A 19,648-nucleotide genomic window follows, 5' to 3' on the forward strand; every position below is an offset into this window, starting at 1 on the left:
GATTTTTCCATCAATATGTAAATGATGTATATGTGAAGGGTATACCACGTGGTAGCACATTTCAAGGGAATTCATTGAAGCATGGAACATCTGTTCGTTACACTGAAAAAAGAATTGAGGACATTCAATTTTAGATCCTATTATACATTCAAGGTATTCAGTCTTATCACATCTAGAACAACTCTGATGAATCTGCTTTTCCGATCACAGATGTGCAGGTCAATCAATCTGTGTATTCATCTAGCTGACCTATCCACCTGTGTTAATGAAATGTGCTTATGGTAGGGTAGCGCGCATGGTAGATAGCCTTAAAATTACTCTGAAGACACTGGGAAAACTTGTGATTTTATTTCTATAGCTTGTTCTCTTGCACACATTTTTTTTGGTCTAGCAAGAGTGCAAACCCCTGAAAGGTGAAAAAAAATAGTGTGGCAGATAATCAATGTCATGTATATCATTGAACCTTTATTGAGACAAGTAATGCCATAATTACACATATAGTACGTTTGCATGGTTTTGTATGTATGGTAGTTAACCTCCGTTCCCTTTTTAACTTAAGTTTTTTTTTTTCTTCTTCTATTTCCATTCTCACCTATTTCTATTGACCTACTAGCCTCTGTTACTGTTGACTATTTATCTGTGTCTATTCGGTGACTCCATATTGCCTATATGTAATTCTTATCATCTTTATATTTACTGGTTTATTGTGTTAATTGTTTTGTAAATGTTTTCAACCATATATTTTAGTGGATTTAATTCTCTTTTGGTTTTACTAAAACAAAAACAAAAAAAGAGAGGAGAGTGGAGGTTGGAATACACTTTACTACCTACTTGGTCCGGAGGTGTATTTACCTGTAATGTCGTTTTTTTTTCTTCACTATATTATTTGCTCTGAATCTCACTGTTATTGTGTAAATGCTCACAATGGATTTCCCGTGTGATTTATTATGGTACTATTCTACTCTTTCTATTTACTCTAATAACGCTGCTATGTCATTTGAGTTTATCATTATATTAGTGTCTAACGTATAGTACATACACACTCTATTACTTCTCGCAAAAAATAAGAAAAAACATTTACAGATACAGATATATATGCATTTGTTAAAAAAAACAATAATGCGTGTGTGTTGGAGAATGTGTTGGAGAATAGTACATCAGACATTTCCAATCTAATTTTCAACTATGTCATTTCCAACCATCTACTTATATTATAGGTTGTCATGAACAATTTGAACCCAGCATGGAAAACATTCAAAGTCTCGTTGAATTCCCTCTGCAGTGGAGATCATGAGCGTAAACTAAAGGTACGAAAAGTCAAACTGCAACAATATAATTGTCAACTAAAGCAATACCTGAAATTAATTCGATCATCACGCAGATAGTATTTCTTCCATAAAATGGGATGTATATAAATATGGGATATGTACATGAATATGCTTGAATAATACCATATACAAGTTGTTACGATCCAGGTTCTAAAAATATATATTTAAAAAATGCATGTATAGTTTAATATACTAAAAAAGATCAATTGTGTGTGTAATGATCTAGAACCACTCAATTGTTCCTGAACCGTAAGCAGTCACTATATGACACTTTGAAGGGAACACATACATGCCAACCTAGAAAATATATAGATGTTTTCATGTTGTTCAGCCCAAAGATACTGTGAAATGTTAAAAAATAAATACATTTAAAATAGGAAAAAACAAATAAGTAGAGTCCACAAAATGAATTCAGATTCAGTTCTGCGATCCGTTGTACAAAGGTAAAATCTCACCAAAGTAAATGCCTAGAGCTTTGTCTTTTGCATTTACGGTTGAATAGTCTTCACTGTCTACATTGATTGATGCCTTGACTTACTTTATTTTGCAATACTTGCTCACTGATGACGACGATATTACTGTCTTTGAAGCTATTTTAAAGATTTAATCATTTTAGATAATTTTTTGTAATTATGTTTTTCAAAATACTAAAATATAAAATATCAATATATCAAAAATTAATAAAATATTACAAAAGTATCATATTTTTCATAATAAGAGGTTTTAAATGTTTTGTCAAAAAGATTAAATCATTTGAAAAGCTTATCTAACAATATTAAATCAAGGACATTATTAGCAAATGACCTAGGGTATCATATGCATTTTTTCATTTTTTTGTGAAATATATTTCTCTTTAAAATTAAAGTGAAATTTCTGGAAAAAATATAATGTCCTGAAAGGGGAACAAATTACGTAATTATATTTTGAATTGAAACGTCATACAATAGAAGAGATTTCTCAAAATGTCAAAACCCAAATATAGAGACGTGGTATTTAAAAATACGGTGCAGAGCTCCAATACTTGCTGGATCTTTTCCGAAGACTCAGTAGAGCAATCTTTTCTATAAAGTGCAGCTGTGCCTATTATGGGCTTTAGATAGATATATGTATAAAGTTAAACATAATCTTTTCAAGCCACTAAAGCAGCACAGAAAGGTTTATATATGATTACCTTTTTTTCAATCCATACCTTTTCTGATCATTGTTAGCTTCAATACGTTTCATAGAAGTCATTCTTTTGTACTGCTACAGATTTGTCCCCAGCTGCTCATTATCCAGTGGCCTAATTGAGTACTCAGTTGTGCAAAAGCAGTCAATGTGTTTTGTATCTCCTGTAGCATCTAGTACAGTGCTTAGAAGAATAATCTTATAATATCAACAGAGGTGTTTTCCAAATGCACAACTCGGTTGTGCTATGCCCTCGTTCTGCAGTCTTCATAATGTTATTTTTTTCAAAAATATACTATTTTTTAAAGGGACAGTATAAGCAAAGCAACTTAGCAGTTAGCAGTTTCACTGCTCCATTCTCTGCCATTTATGAGTTAAACCACTTTTGATTTTATTTATGCAGCTGTAGCCCCACCTCCCCTGGCTGTGACTTAGATGGCCTGCATGAACAATATGGTTTCATTTTCAATCACATGTGACTTAACAGTGTATTTACCTTAGACGTTTTTATCTCCTGCTCTGTTAATTGAACTTTAATCCCTTAAGTACCTAAATTTTTTTGAAATGCAACGCGTTTGTGACCAAGGCCTTTTTGGCCTTTTTGTCAAGAATGAATCCTACCACAATTCCCCTTTTTCTGTTTAAGTGGCCATACATATTATATATGTAAAAATAGGGCTTTCTTTTGATAAAATATATGTATACATAATGCTATATCAAATAAGAACAAATAATTTTTTTAAAAATTGGAATTTCGGGGGGGCGGAGCTGAAGGAGCGGCAAGCAAGATGTGCTTGTGAGGAGCTCCGATAAAGAGACCTTAACAACGGGAGATTAACTCAACTAAACGGCTTCCTCATACACAGAGACACCCACCCCCCAACAGCTGACCTAATGGGGAAGAAAAACTAAAAAATCCACGCACCGGAGAACCGCAAAACGCTAGATATCAGGCCCTCCTTTGACAGGCCGGCCCGGCGGGAGTGAAGACGAGGCCTCAGAAGCACCGCAAGATGTGGAGCGGCCCATGAGAAACAATCCAGCGAGTGGCACTAACAGTGAGTCAGACTCGCAACAAAAAAAACCATTAAATGTCTCCTGACTGAAATGAGGCAAATAAGGAAGGACACAAGTCGACACAAGTAGAAATAGGCACCCTGGGTAAAAGACTCACAGCAGTAGAATCCAAGGACTGAGAGAGGGAAACACAGCTGCAGACCACCCAGCGAGAGATTCAAGGCTTGACACAACAGGTCCAAAAACTATCTAAAGCTGTGACAGTGCTGGATTCAAGGCACAGCAGGAAAAATGTCCGCATCAGAGGAGTGCCGGAGCGGATCTCGGGAGATGACCTCCATGCTAACCCACATGGGAGCCAAAAGTGGAGTTGCCTCGGAGATGATAACAACCGCATTCCAATAATTTCTACACTTCAAGTAAAGAAAACTAACTCAAAATAGATTAAATAATTAGTCCTGATTTTTATTATTATTATTAATATTATTATTATTGGTGTTTATATAGTGCCAGCTTTACAACATTATGAAACGGGGAAATGTAACAATAAATGAGACAATTACAAAAGATACAGGCGCAATAGGTAGATGAGGACCCTGCTCAAACGAGCTTACAGTTAAAATGCCCAATATGTCTAGGCGTTCAATTATTTTTATAACAAATACTACAAGGAGTGAATTACAGTTTTATAGCTAAAACTTTGCAAAAATGGCATGCTGTGATTGCAACTTTAATAGTACTCGCATAATACAAAACCGCTACACAAAAGTAAATATTTGTAGAAAGTACATCCTGCAGGCTGTTATTAAGAGCATTTTAACACTTTTGATTTACCCATTTTATCACAAACCTAGGTCAATTTAATTATTTATTTGTGTTTTCTTTCCACATATGTTTACTTTGGAGGAAATTCACAGACCATGCATATCCCACCACTGCAAACACCATATAATTGTATTCTGTTCACAAATACAGTGATACCCCACATGTATACCTTTTACACTAATCCAACCTTTAATCCAACCCATAATCCAGCCCCTAATAGAAACCCATAGTTCAACCACTAATCATACCTATTATCCGATTTTATTACCGATTATGCCATCACTGTGCATTAAAGCCCTGCACTTCATGACGACATAGACCATCATGAGGTCCTTACAAGGTTATTCACATACAGGAGTTCCTTCAGGCTCTAGTAGGCTATTAACATACCAACATATAAGACAATATGAATTAAATACACTGTGCAATAAAGGAAGTTTAAACGCTTGGACTTTTTTTTACAGGAAATGTGTAGGCAGACCATGTAGGTCACATGCTGGGGAGGTGTGCCCAGGGCAGCATTAAAAAACAAAACTTTTTTTTTTTTTTTATCCTTTATTTTGTTTTTTCAAATACAAAAATGGCAAGTAGTCAAATCAGAAATGAAATAACATTAACATAATCATGAAACAATAAGGAGAAGATGTCAATGGAACCCCCTGGTATGAGTAGAAGACATATTAGAATTATGATACACGAAACCCAAAGGATCACTAGGACAGGAACTGGGAGGGATGGATTTCACGAGGGAAATAGACAACATGATTTAACTTCTAAATGGCAGATAATTGAGTAATGAGACTGCATGGGGCATGATATATACACCAAAATGACACCATTTACAACTAAAGTTGTATTGGTGCTTATAGTGTAACTTGAAGTTATTATAAATGTATTATAAATTGAAGAATTTCAGTTCCAGTGAAAGTACCCCCCATGTTTCCATTTGAAATTTATATAGAGTATATTGCAGACCATTATTTGAATATTCTTTGGTTTACAAATAATAGGAAAAATTTCATTTATTGCAAATAATGTTGTGTTGTTGAAGTCCATGCACTAAGAACTAATTATGAGGGGCCATGGTGCAAGCATTTTTTTTTGTCCCCTCTCCCCTCCTACCGCAAGTGTAGACAAAAGATAGATCCTCAACTGTCATGCAACTGCCACTAAGGCAAGGCCGGTCCGTCCATGGGACTGACTGGGGCCATGGCTCCAGGCGGCACTTTAACAGGTGTGGCATTTTGCCATAGATATGCAGCAGAGGCAGTTCTTTATTTATTTTTGGCGATTTAGGTGACCGTATAAGGCCACACAAGACTTGCCATTTTGGAGATTCTCTGACCCTGTCATCAAGCTATAAGTATTTGTCCCTTGTCAAAGTCACTCAGATATTTTCGAAATTCAAGAACTGACTGTTCACTTGCTTATTCACTTCACCTGCCAGTGGTTTTAACGTTGTGGCTGATCAGTGTGTTTGTGTATAGTGTTGGTGTTTAAAGGCCGGGGTATATTTGTACAGATACAATGCCGCACACACACACATCCTGACACAGATGCATGCTGACACACATTCTGATGTAGGTACATATACACACTGACACACCCAGTTACACACACTGATAAAAAATAGACTCAAGTCATAATTTACATATTTAGCCATCATGTAGCTTCCATACCTTTTGGGGCCCAGCTGTCTGAGGTTCCCTGGGGCCCAGCTGTCTGTGGCTGATGGGAGTCTCATACAGGCTCTGCCCCAGGGACGGATCCAGAACCAAATCTCGGGAGGGGCACTGAAGTGGGCTAGAGGGGGGTGAAAAGAGCTGCAGTGGAGGAATAGGGGATAGGAGGCTGTACACATATGCGGCCACACACAGTGATGTGGAATAACACACTGACACATACACACAGATACAAACATACCTTCAGACACATACACTGGCACACCCACAGATACATACCTATACCTACACAGGCACACACACAGATACACACACACAAACCTAGACACACTGGCACACACACAGATACACATACCTACACACATTTGCACACACACAGATACACATAGATACACATTTGCACACTCTGGCACACAAATACACACACATACCTGCACATAAACACATTGGCACATAGATACACACATACCTACACATGCACACTGGCGCACATGCACACACACTCACACACAAACACACACACACACATCCCTACACATACACAAAATGACACACATACCTTCACATACACACACACAGATACAAGGTAATATAATATACAGGCAAAACTCCAGGTATAGAAGGTGTATTTATTGGAGGGTAGAACACCTAAAAAGTGCAAACGTGCAACATTTCGACCCTTGGGGGCCCTAATCATGTTTAAGTCCCTCAAGGGCTGAAAAGATGTACTTTTGCACTTTTATGTGGTGGTCTACCCTCCAATAAATACACCTTCAGGACCTGGAGTGTTGCCTGTACATTCTATTACCTTGTATTGTTGGATGGATTAGCAGTGTCTGTCTAATGCAGAGCACCTCTGAGGCTGTGGGCTGGAGTGAAAAGCGGAACCTGAGTGCAGTGGACTACGTTGTCTGTGGTACACACAGATACCCACACGTACATACTCACAGATACACACTAACACTCACAGATACCTACACATACACACAGATACACAATGAGACTCACAGATGCACACACATACTCACAGATGCACACACATACTCACAGATGCACACACATACTCACAAATACACATACATACTCACAGATACACACAGACACACACAGACACATACTGACACTCACAGATACACACTGACACTCACAGATGCACACGCTGACAAGTATGGGCGCGACGTCATAACATCGGACGTCACGCACGCTGCATATGACGTCATGATGTACGGTTGCTAGGAAACAAGTATACAATACAGACGTTCATTAAACAGATCACAATAAATAATTCCCACATTCACAGGGCTTGAAAATACCTTTGAGATTGTGCACACTATGCTAAACAAAACACATATCTTTATCTATATGAGACCACCATTGGGAATGACATATTTATGCATCCAAGATACAATCATTTATTTCTGTTGTCAGTTACAATTTCTCCTTGATATATGGTTCCATTTTATTCATGCTGCTTTTTGTTTGCTAGAATGACTGCATGTGCTTGGATGTAATTGTTATATGTTTCTTCCTTGTGTGCATGGTGGTAAATATAACACTTAAATTGCTCTTTTCTTATTTGTTATTCTTACATAAAAAACAGCTGACCCAACATCGCATTTGCTCCATCGTAAATTTGACACATGTTCCCAAAAGCTGATGTTATAATAAATAAGAGAACTATACCGTAATAAAAGTCAGACATTAGAAATGTTAATATTTCTTATTTATATGCAAATCATAGTGTTTAAATTAACTGACAGACTTTTATGTATCAGGTAATATACCATGGTGCATATTGTCATGGGTACATTGCAAAATATAAAAAATATCTTAGGAACTTATGTTATCTTAACCACTGCCACTAGAGCTAGCCATGGAAGTCTGTATTTGCACATCTTCAGAAAATCCTGTTACAGTGAGCTCCATTTATGAAGCAAGGTGTGTTCTACAAGATTTTTTTGTATGTCACACTGTCAGCCGCCTTACACCCACAATGTCAGACCCCCACACAAACTGTCAAGCCCTCACACACAGTCATCCTCACCCACATAGTCATCAACCCTCACACACTGTCACCCTCCCTCACCCTGCAACACTCACTCACTTCTGTGCAGGCTAGCGTAGATTAAAGTTTAATTTTCTGATTAAACTGGTTGGTCTTCAAGCAATTCCTCAGGTATGAAATGATTTTCATAAATTTCGTATCTAATAACTATAGATATAAAGCCAAAATAACTTACCGTAAGTGGAAACATTCTGTAAGTCACCTATACTTCCAATTGGCTTTTTTTACTTTAAATGTAAAATTTACTTTAATAATTCCTTCTGTTAGTATAAAATGCCAAGTGCTTATGAGATATTTAGATATGTATAAGAAACATAGTTGAAATGCCCATACAGTTTGGATTACAGAATCTGATGTGTATATCTTTTCTGCAAAGTTTACTCATGACAGTAAAAAAAAGAAATAAAAGATAGTATACTATACTTCTCTCTTCTTCCTAAAATAGGTGTTAGGAAGGGATGTTGTGCTCTATATATATATATATATATATATATATATATATATAATAAAAATAAAAGCAGTGTAAAAATTAGTACAGGGTGTGCCAAAATTCAGAGTAGGATTTGGGGAGTCAATACCATTTGTATTAACAAACCAATTTCTATTACATACAATGAATGCTCAGTATATAGAGATTTGTTTGACTAGGTACGGAAGATGATATCTTTTAAATGAGCTTAATTTGCCGCCTCGTAAAGTTGGTCTCTTCCAATTGCATTGTTTATAACATTAGTTAATGTTTGAGGTTCTAATGTTTACATTTCTGCACGGATATTCTCTTTAAACTGCTCAAGTGTACATGGCTTGTTCACGTACACAAGCTCCTTCAGATTTCTCAAAGGTTGGGCGAATGTGGCAGTCAACTAATCTGGGAATTTCTGAAAATTATCCGATTGTTGAACAGTTGTCTCTGTTTTGAAAATAAACTTGCACTATTTTTACTTGTTCCTTTGTGAAATTACCCATGTTAAATCTCTGAAGACTCAGGGACAATATGTACCTGCAACAACAAAAAAATGAACTGCTAACAAATAAGTTATTGAATTGTCAAATCCTCCTCTGAACTTTTGCCCACCCTGTATATCATGCTTACATGTCAAAGTCTCACAAAACTTTGAATGTCTAACTAAACCATTAATTATAAAATTGTCATAAATTAATAAAACATTTTAAAAAAATAACAAATACTGCTGAAATTGTTTAAAAAATGTTGTTTTTTTAAGAAGCAAAACAGGAAAAATAATTAAAACAGAGGTTTTCTATATGCTCCTGACAGTTCTAAAATCCATCAAAGAATTATGATTGGCATATTCGCAGAGCCAAACTGTCTCAGTGTATTTCCAAACAGGTCTAATAGTTCAAGTCTTACTTGGTGCTATGTATAATGATATAACTAGATTATTGTGTCTTAGCTGACTGATTCTGTGATGTCACAGATTAATGCTGTGACATCACTAATTGATTCCTTGGCATTACTTACTGATTACAAACAGTTGCTCACTGGCATGGCATTACTCACTGATTACAGACATCGGCTGCTCACCTCATACGATTTGCTGCTCTAGAATCAATATTTGCACTATTGGTTAATGATATACAGTGGTGAGTCGGCTATTGCAAATTCAGGTGGTATTCACAAATGTCATATTGTGATTCTAAATTAGCTACTTAGCATTCAATTTTATATTCCTTCTTCCGACAAGGTATTATTATATTATTCCTTGTGATTTTTATTTGTTTTCATACTAGTTTTGCAATGTTTAAATGTACTACTTCTAAAAATATTAATAATATACAAATGTATCTTCACCAGCTACACACAATAATTCATCTTTTAAATGTATGAAACTGGACAATTTCAATATATTCACTGCCACAAATTCAGATGATCTGATTTGCTTTTCTTAAAGAAACTCCACTTGTTAATAGCTAACTTTAAGCTACTTCTCTATCTAAATCAAGAATAAATGTTTAATTTCCATGCATTTTGCAACATGAAATCTAGGTCATTAAGACTCACTTGATTTAATTAATACTTTAGTTCTAATTACTGGCCTGTAGAGGAATGTTCAGTAATTCTAAAGGCCGCTAGTCATTGATACAATGTCTGTATATTTGCTAAAAAAAATGGAAGCTCACTCCCTACTTTCAAAGAGCACAGGGAGTTTCAATTAGTCAAATTATTCCTACAGTCAGGGAGGAGGGAGGAGTGAATGGACGCTACCATTTCACTGTTAGCATTACATTATCATTTTGGAGATTGCTATAGCAGGTTTAAATACTTGTGTATTTTTAGAAATTTATTATTTGACTGTATTTACTGTATTAATGGCATTATACTGAAATGCAGAAATTATTTTTACAATATGTTGCCATTTTTAGTAAGCTTACAAATAACTATAAACAAGGTTATTGTATTCTTCTATTTTGACATATCTACTGTATGTGAGAATGCAATTTTGATTGTATACCAACATTTCAGACTCTGTATGAAAGATTGTAAAATAACACTGTTTACTGTCTAACGCTTTAAATTGCCCTTTTTTTTGTGGCAAATAAAACTGGTGTAAATTTACCATATATTAAATTTTACATTAGTTTGCAAAGCAATGTGTACAACAAATTGTTATGATATGTTTGTACGCTAGCTATACATCCATTGCTTTAAATACATATTATGCTAATCATTTTTTTAAGCAAAAAGGACTCGGTAGTGAAGGGGTTAGATGAACAGTACAACACCATAACCATTACAGTTCGCTGTCCTGGTTCACCTGCATTGTAAGTAGCCAAATCATTTGCCTTATTACCAGGGGTCTTCCAGGCATAGCTCCTGGCCACTACTACTTCCTGGAGAGCAGGGCTTAGCCTGAGAGCGATCAGCGGACGCAAATCCTGTAGCGCTAACAGAAGCGTCTGGCTCTCCACAGCAAGCTGTGGTATAAATCACTGCTGGACCATTCAGGATTATTCCCCCTTCCCTGCAATAAGGATAGCAGATTGGTGTAAAAAAAAAACCTTTTATTTAATTTACCATGCAGTTTACTAATATTATTATTAGTATTCATTGATTTACTTCTGCAAAAAACAGCTGCCACGCTAAAAAAAGGAGCAGGGCGGACCATTCACAAAACGGTGCAGTGGATTTTTATTGATCTTTTGTGTGCTCCAACTCCAATTTTGTGCATCACTGCTCACTATTGTTAATTTTTGCACTGACGCCCAGTAGTTTTTAATTCCTTGTTCCCCTGCTTGCACCGTAACCACTAGAATAAGATATAGAGATTATGGGGTTTGGAACGTTCCTTACATCTTAATTTTAATAATAGGGTTTCTATGTTTCACAACAAATAAGTAATATAATAACAAACTCAAGCAACCTTAGCAGCTGAGTGTTTTCTTTTCACATGTGGTGGCTGTTTTGCGAAGCAGGTGCCAAATTTAAAATGAAAAGATCACTCATTTCTGCTGCCCCCTTTACCTCCAGCAAGGGTCCAGTAGCAACACCTCTGCAGGATATAAACGTTTCAGTGAAGAAGTTTGTAATCTTTCACTGAAAAATCTGTAAACACTGGCGGATTTTATTTAAATATTTTTTTTTACTCTGTATCTGTACCCATTTTAACTCTGTTTTCTATTAAAATGTTGAATTCCATTTCCTCTTCTAAACTGCCTAAGGTGAAATAAAGTAATCACCCTATATTTCATCCCGCTCACTTCGGTAACCCAAAGAATCCCTCCTGTCGGTGCTCAGGATAAGGACAGACTCAGTTTCTAGGGCATTCAGCCACGCTGCCCCCGAATTCTGGAACTCTTTACCTTGTTCAATCAGAGAGTCACCGTGCTTACAGACTTTAAAAAAAACAAAACAAAGCTAAAGACCCCACTTTTCATCAAGCATTCAGTGAGCTCATCTGACTATCTAAAACTCTTTCTATGTCTGTTTTTTATATTTGTAAAGTGCTTTGAGTCTTACAGGGAGAAAAGCACTATAATAATCACAAATTATTATTTTTATTTACTTTCGGAATCTGAATTCATATCTCTGTGATTTGAAGGTCTATTATTTGGAATCAATGTTATTTCCCTATTTCCCACAATAATTGTACTTCTTTTAAACAGTAAAATAAATTTTTACCGGTTTATGGATTTGCTGAGTTTTCGCTGTTACTCTGTTGTTATTATATTGCTGCCGTTTTAAAAGCATAATTTTCCTTTTAATATCTCTCTTCCTCAGTATGATGAGTATTTAAATGGTCTGCATCCTTAATGACTAACTCCATTACTGACTAAATGTCAGTGCTTTTATTTATTATTCTGCCATTCTCTGCCAACAGTCATGTTTTAATTGTTTGCTAAGCTTGTTATAAACTTGTCCAATGATGCCACTTGCAAAAAATTCAAAAAAACGTGCATGAAATTGCTAAATTATTTAAAGATGTAGAAGTCTTACAATACCTTCTCTCTGCTAATGTCTTTATAGCAGTTTTGAAAGTGTTGTTGTTATTAGGGTACTGCTAGAGTATGAGCAATCTTTTATCACTATCTAATTAGTTTTTGGCAAAGCATCAAGTGGATTGACAAAAACAGGGGTTTCCCTGACACTGAAAAAAGAATATATATATATATATATAACACACGTGCTCCCCAGTGGTAAGAAAATATAAAATTAAATTACCAAAATGTAGAAATGTAAGAACCTTCTATTCTTCTTGGTATATATGCAAAAAATACAATCTACAAATAAACATAAAAGAACATAGTGTAGTTGGTTTTAACACCATATAATGCGCTAGTAAAATTGCACTCACAGAAAGAAAGCGCAGTATAGGCGTATAGCAATCTTTGAGGACTTGACGGAGTCTCTGTAATCTTCTTTAAGACCTTATTGGAGAAGGAGAGACACACAAACCATAGTGCACCGATATAATATATAACAATGTGATTTTATTAAGTTACACTTACAGAAGTTCAGTTGTAATGCAGCGTATCAATCACTAAAAGGGATTATGGTGTCGACATCCTTCCTCCCATAGCTGATAAGAAATCGCTGGATTTAGAACATATATAAAAATGAACTCTAAATCCAGCGATTTCTTATCAGCTATGGGAGGAAGGATGTCTGTAAAGCGTCCTGTCCTTGCTGGCGTGGTCGTGGGAGGAGGAGGATTACTTTCACCTCTTCCCCTGTTAGATTCCCATTGTGCTGTGACATCACCCTTATACGCTGTGCAAAGCATACTTTTTAATTTATTTTGGAACTGCTACATCCTTTCCGACTTGCGGTAATTCGGTAACATTTCAGGCACTTTCTGCTTATACCGGGGGTCTAGTAGCGTGGACACCCAGTACAGGTCGTTATCCTTCAGCCTTTTTATACGAGGGTCCCTCAACAGGCACGACAGCATGAAAGACCCCATTTGCACAAGGTTGGATGCCGAGCTACTCATGTCCCGTTCCTCGTCCTCAATGATCTCACTGAAGGTATGTTCTTCCCCCCCAGCCACGTACAACACCACGGGTACCAGATAGGTGACAACGAGCACCCTGGGATGCCTGTTGTGGTTGGTCTTCCTCCTCCTCCTCCTCAAAGCCACATTCCTCCTCTGACTCCTCTTCCTCACAATCCTCTTCCAGCGTTGCCGCAGGTCCAGCAAGCGATGCTGATAAGGCTGTTTCTGGTGGTGATGGTGACCACAACTCTTCCTCTTCCTCTTCACGCTCATCTACGGCCTGATCCAGCACTCTTCGCAGGGCACGCTCCAGGAAGAAAACAAATGGTATGATGTCGCTGATGGTGCCTTCGGTGCGACTGACTAGGTTTGTCACCTCCTCAAAAGGACGCATGAGCCTACAGGCATTACGCATGAGCGTCCAGTAATGTGGCAAAAAAAATCCCAGCTCTCGCAGAGGCTGTCCTAGCACCCCGGTAATACAAATAGTCGTTAACGGCTTTTTCTTGTTGGAGCAGGCGGTCGAACATTAGGAGTGTTGAATTCCAATGTGTTGGGCTGTCGCAAATCAAGCGCCTCACTGGAATGTTGTTTCACTGCTGGATATCTGAAAAGTGCGCCATGGCCGTGTAGGAACGCCTGAAATGGCCACACACCTTCCTGGCCTGCTTCAGGACGTCCTTTAAGCCTGGGTACTTATGCACAAAGTGTTGTACGATCAGATTACACACATGTGCCATGCACGGCATATTACATAGTTACATAGTTACATAGCTTAAAAGAGACTTGCGTCCATCAAGTTCAGCCTTCCTCAAGTTTGAAGCACAATTTTGCAACAAGCTAAGACAAAAAAATCCTTCTTGACCCCAGAATGGCAGTCAGATTTATCCTTGAATCAAGCACATATTACCCTACATTGAAAGATTATATCCTTGAATATTCTGTCTTTGCAAGTATACATCTAGTAGCTGTTTGAACATCTGTATGGACTCTGATAAAACCACTTCTTCAGGCAGAGAATTCCACATCCTGATTGTTCTTACAGTAAAAAAACCTTTCCTTTGCCTTAGACGAAATCTTCTTTCTTCCAGTCTAAACGCATGGCCTCGTGTCCTATGTAAAGTCCGGTTTGTGAATAGATTTCCACACAATGGTTTGTATTGGCCCCGAATATATTTGTATAATGTTATCATATCCCCTCTCAGGCGACGTTTTTCTAAACTAAATAGGTTTAAATTTGTTAACCTTTCTTCATAGCTGATATGTTCCATTCCTTTTATTAATTTTGTAGCCCGCCTCTGCACTTTTTCTAGTGCCATGATATCCTTCTTTAGAACAGGTGCCCAAAATTGCACAGCATATTCAATATGTGGTCTTACCAGTGATTTATAGAGAGGCAAAATGATATTCTCGTCCCGAGAATGAATGCCCTTTTTCATGCATGACAATACCTTACTGGCCTTGGCCACTGCTGATTGACATTGCACATTGTTGCATAGTTTGTTGTCTATAACAATTCCCAAGTCCTTTTCGTGTGTTGTTATCCCTAATTCACTTCCATTAAGGGTATACGTTGCTTGTGTATTCTTTACGCCGTGTCAACTATATGTGTCAACTTGCCCAAATTCAATGCCGCCAACAAATTTCTTCCGTTGTCACAAACCACTTTGCCGATCTCCAGTTGGTGCGGAGTCAGCCACCAATCCACCTGTGCGTTCAGAGTGGACAGGAGTGCTGGTCCGGTGTGACTCTCTGCTTTCAGGCAAGTCAACCCCAAGACAGCGTGACACTGCCGTATCCGGGATGTGGAATAGTACCTGGGGAGCTGGGGGGGTGCCGTTGATGTGGAGCAAGACGCAGCAGCAGAAGAGGACTCAGCCGAGGAGGTTATGGAAGAGGATGGAGTAGGAGGAGTAGAGGAGGTGGCAGCAGGCCTGCCTGCAAGTCGTGGCGGTGTCACCAACTCCTCTGCAGAGCCACGCATTCCATGCTTGGCAGCCGTCAGCAGGTTTACCCAATGCGCAGTGTAGGTGATATACCTGCCCTGACCATGCTTTGCAGACCAGGTATCAGTGGTCAGATGGACCCTTGCCCCAACACTGTGTGCCAGACATGCCATTACTTCCTTTTGCACAATAGAGTACAGGTTGGGGATTGCCTTTTGTGCAAAGAAATTTCGGCCGGGTACCTTCCACTGCGGTGTCCCAATAGCTACAAATTTTTGGAACGCCTCAGACTCCACCAGCTTGTATGGTAAAAGCTGGCGGGCTAAGAGTTCAGCCAAGCCAGCTGTCAGATGCCGGGCAAGGGGGTGACTTTGTGACATTGGCTTCTTACGCTCAAACATGTCCTTGACAGACACCTGACTGTGGGCAGATGAGCAGGAACTGCTCAAGGTGAGAGACGGAGTGGCGGATGGTTGAGAGGGGGCAAGGAGGACAGCAGTGGTTGACGTGGCTGAAGATGCTGGACAAGGAGGAGGATGGCGGCTTTGAGTTTGTGTGCTGCTTGTACTCATGTGTTGATCCCATAGGTGTTTGTGATGTGCGATCATGTGCCTTCGCAAAGCAGTTGTACCTAGGTAGGTGTTGGACTTCCCACGATTCAGTTTGTTTTGGCACAGGTTGCAAATGGCATTGCTGTTTTCAGAGGCAGACACACAATAAAAATGCCACACTGCTGAGCTCTGCAATGACGGCATTCTGGTGGTGGAACAGCATGCGTTGATTGGCGTGCTGTCGGGCTGACCCCGGGTGCCGATGCATGCTGTCTGACTTTGCCACTACCTCCTTGCGATGACCTCCCCATGCTTCCAACTCGTCTCCTCCTCCTCTCTGTCTCCCCATCTGAACTTTCCCCCTGTTCTTCTTCTCTTCTAGCGGGCACCCACGTGACATCCACGGACGCATCGTCATCATCAACCGCTTCACTTGTATCTGACAACTCAGCAAAGGAAGCAGCAGCGGGTACAACATCATCATCACACCGTACGTCCATGTGTGTAATGCTGCCTGACTGAGACATATCCCTGTTATCTACATCCTCTGGCAATAATGGTTGCGAATCACTCATTTCTTCCAACTGATGTGTAAATAACTCCTCTGACAGATCAAGTGAAGCGGCTGTGGTGCTAGTAATGGTGGTGGCGGCAGGCGGGCGAGTGGTAACTTGAGAGGTGCCCGAAGCTAAGCTGGAGGAGGATGGTGCGTCAAGGTCCCGAGCGGAAGCTGTAGAAGATTGGGTGTCCTGTGTTAGCCAGTCAACTATGTCCTCAGAACTTTTCGAGTTCAGGGTACGTGGCCTCTGAACACTGGGCATTATTCTAGGGCCAAAGGGAATCACAGCACCACGACCACGACAGCCCCTTCGGGGTGGCCTGCCTCTGCCTGTCATTTTTTTTTGATTAGTGGTACTATGCGTGCAAGCTACTGTGACAACAGATATGAGTGGCACTGTGCACTGGCAGAAGTTGGCAGAGTAGACGCTGTAGGCCTGACACACACGCTTGCAGACAATTAACTGCTATTCAATCTATTACTGCTAAAAATCTATTTTTTTTTAAATGTACACTACTGTTACACCAGATATGAGTTGTACTGGTGTGACACTGTGCCGTGGCAAGCCCTGAAGCGCACACGTGTGAAGGAAACTGACTGCTATTATTTCACAGTCAAATTTCTCGTTTTTTTTTTTTTTAATGTACACTACTGTTACACCAGATATGAGTTGCACTGGTGTGACACTGTGCCCTGGCAGGCCCTGAAACGCACACGTGTGAAGGAAACTGACTGCTATTATATTACAGTCAAAAAAGTTTTTAGTTTTTTTAAATGCAAGCTATTGTGACACCAGATATGAGTGGTGGCACTGGGCAAGTGGGCACAGTATACGCTGTGAGCCTGACACACACGCTGGCAGGCAGCCAACTGCAATTAGATTACACAGGAAAAAAAAAGCAGACTGATGTTCTAGCCCTAAAAAGGACTTTTTGGTTTGCTGTCCTTACAGCAGAGATCAGATGAGTCCTTCAGGACTGTAATGGACACTGAATACACTAGCCTAGCTATCGATTTCCCTATTAAATCAGCAGCAGCACACTGTCCCTCCTCTCACTAAGAATGCAGCTTCCGGGGGGCGGGGCCTAGCTGTCATGGAGGAAAGACGCACTTCGTGTGAGCTCCCTCAATATCTCACTTTAAGCAGCTATCAACAAGCGAATTTCACCCCAGAATGGGGATGACCCAGCAATGTTGCTCCTACCTGACCGACCCAACATGCTTAATAGTGGTCAGCAAATCGACAGAGTCTTACTTACCTCCGCGTGGCAAGTGTGACCTGGTGCTCACCGGGCGGGAGAGGCGGCCGATCTCCCGATCATGGGATGCCCAGGAGCAGCTACTTCCTGGCAGGAGCTCCGTTACCCCCCCTCGGACCGATGGGGGTTATCCCGGTCCACCCCTGAGAGGCTGTCTGGAGCTAATGGACGCACAGAGCACAGCCGCCCAGGCTGACATACTCATCTGCGACTCTCCCAATATGGCAGCAGCCGCGTGTTCTCCTGGTACCAGCAAAGCATGGCAGGATATTGAGTCTAAGCTGGACAGACTCTCTAATCCATTTTGGAAGCAAATAACAAGCAGGAAGCCCCAACAAGCTCCACCACAGCCCCAACAAGCTCCACCACAGCTAAGCGAAGCAGTCCCCATTAAAATCCACCAACGCAAAAGGCGTCGAAGACGGGACCGGAGGCACAAACCAAAAATAAATAAATTACATTTATACTATGTATATATGTTGCAGAACATCTCTAAAGTCATTTCTAAATCTTTTTTAATTAACAGAATTCAGCCGAACCAAACCATTTATTTGTTTTTGGCAGAAGTAATTCGGTCAAAATTAATGTATTGGAGAGATTTGGTCAGTGATTGTATTTTTTTTTTATATCTATATAATGCAATGTAGATATCCAAAAATACCACAACTACCAGTGGCTATGGTGTCAGGAGTGTTCTGATATTCTCTCGTTGTAAGTTTTTCAACGGCTTTTTATCTGTAGTCTGCTCAGCACCACTGCCTGCCTTCACTACTAATGCTGGAGAGCTGGAAGTTCCGATAGGGGACACTGTTAGCCAATGAGCTCAGCCCTCCATTTCTCTGTTTGGAACTTATGGCTGTGCGATATGGAGTGGCACTTGGTGAATCCCAGGCAAGAAGTAAAACTGAAAATGGTTTGACTACTTATAGTGAGGTGGGGGCACTGGGGCACTAATGCTGCAATTGCCAATACAACTTGATGTAATGGTTGTGGGGCTTTCAATGTTCCTTTAAGATAACTACCATTTATGAGAGTCCTCTAAGTTAACAGCACATGCCCATCATCCACAGAAACTTAGAAACATAGAATGTGATGGCCAGTAAGAACCATTTGGTCCATCTAGTCTGCCGAATTTTTTTAATACTTTCATTAGTCCCTGGCTTTATCTTATAGTTAGGATAGCCTTATGCCTATCCCACGCATGCTTAAACTCCTTTACTCTGTTAACCTCTAACACTTCGGCTGGAAGGCTATTCCATGCATCCACTACCCTCTCAGTAAAGTAATACTTCCTGATATTATTTTTAAACCTTTGCCCCTCTAATTTAAGACTATGTCATCTTGTTGTGGTAGCTATACATATTCCTTTAACCTTTCCCTGTAAGTTTTATCCTGCAATCCATGAACCATTAGTACACATGTGCAATTAGTTTCGGTCCGAATTTAAATTTGGACAAATTTCGGCAATTTGGACATTCGGATGCTTTCATATGTCCAAATTGCCAAACTGCCACATTTCGGAAGTGCCGAACACTACCGAATTGCCGAATTTCGGAAGTGCTGAACCGAATTGCCGAAGTGCCAAATTTCGGAAGTGCTGAAGTGCTTTGGATTTCTGAAAAGTGGCAAAACAGTAGAGGGAGGGAAAATTAAGGGAATGATGACAGGAATCTAACCCTAGTCCTAACCCCAACCCTAACCCTACTCCTAACCTAACCCAAACCCCTAACCCTACCCCTAAACCTACCCCAACCATAACCCTATTAGGGGTAGCGTTAGGGTTGGGGTTAGGTTAG

At 39.5% G+C, this 19,648-nt stretch overlaps 1 protein-coding gene across 1 annotated transcript in view; it reads left to right on the forward strand.

Moving 5' to 3' along the window:
- Positions 1 to 19,648, forward strand: part of CPNE4 (copine 4) — a 457,901-nt gene that overhangs the window by 249,609 nt on the left and 188,644 nt on the right. Inside the window, exon 7 of the mRNA XM_063452171.1 lies at positions 1,218 to 1,307. Coding sequence (XP_063308241.1) covers positions 1,218 to 1,307 — 90 coding nt within the window. The remainder of the gene's footprint in view (positions 1 to 1,217; positions 1,308 to 19,648) is intronic.

The sequence above is a fragment of the Pelobates fuscus genome, chromosome 4 (assembly GCF_036172605.1).
Source record: "Pelobates fuscus isolate aPelFus1 chromosome 4, aPelFus1.pri, whole genome shotgun sequence".
NCBI lineage: Eukaryota > Metazoa > Chordata > Amphibia > Anura > Pelobatidae > Pelobates > Pelobates fuscus.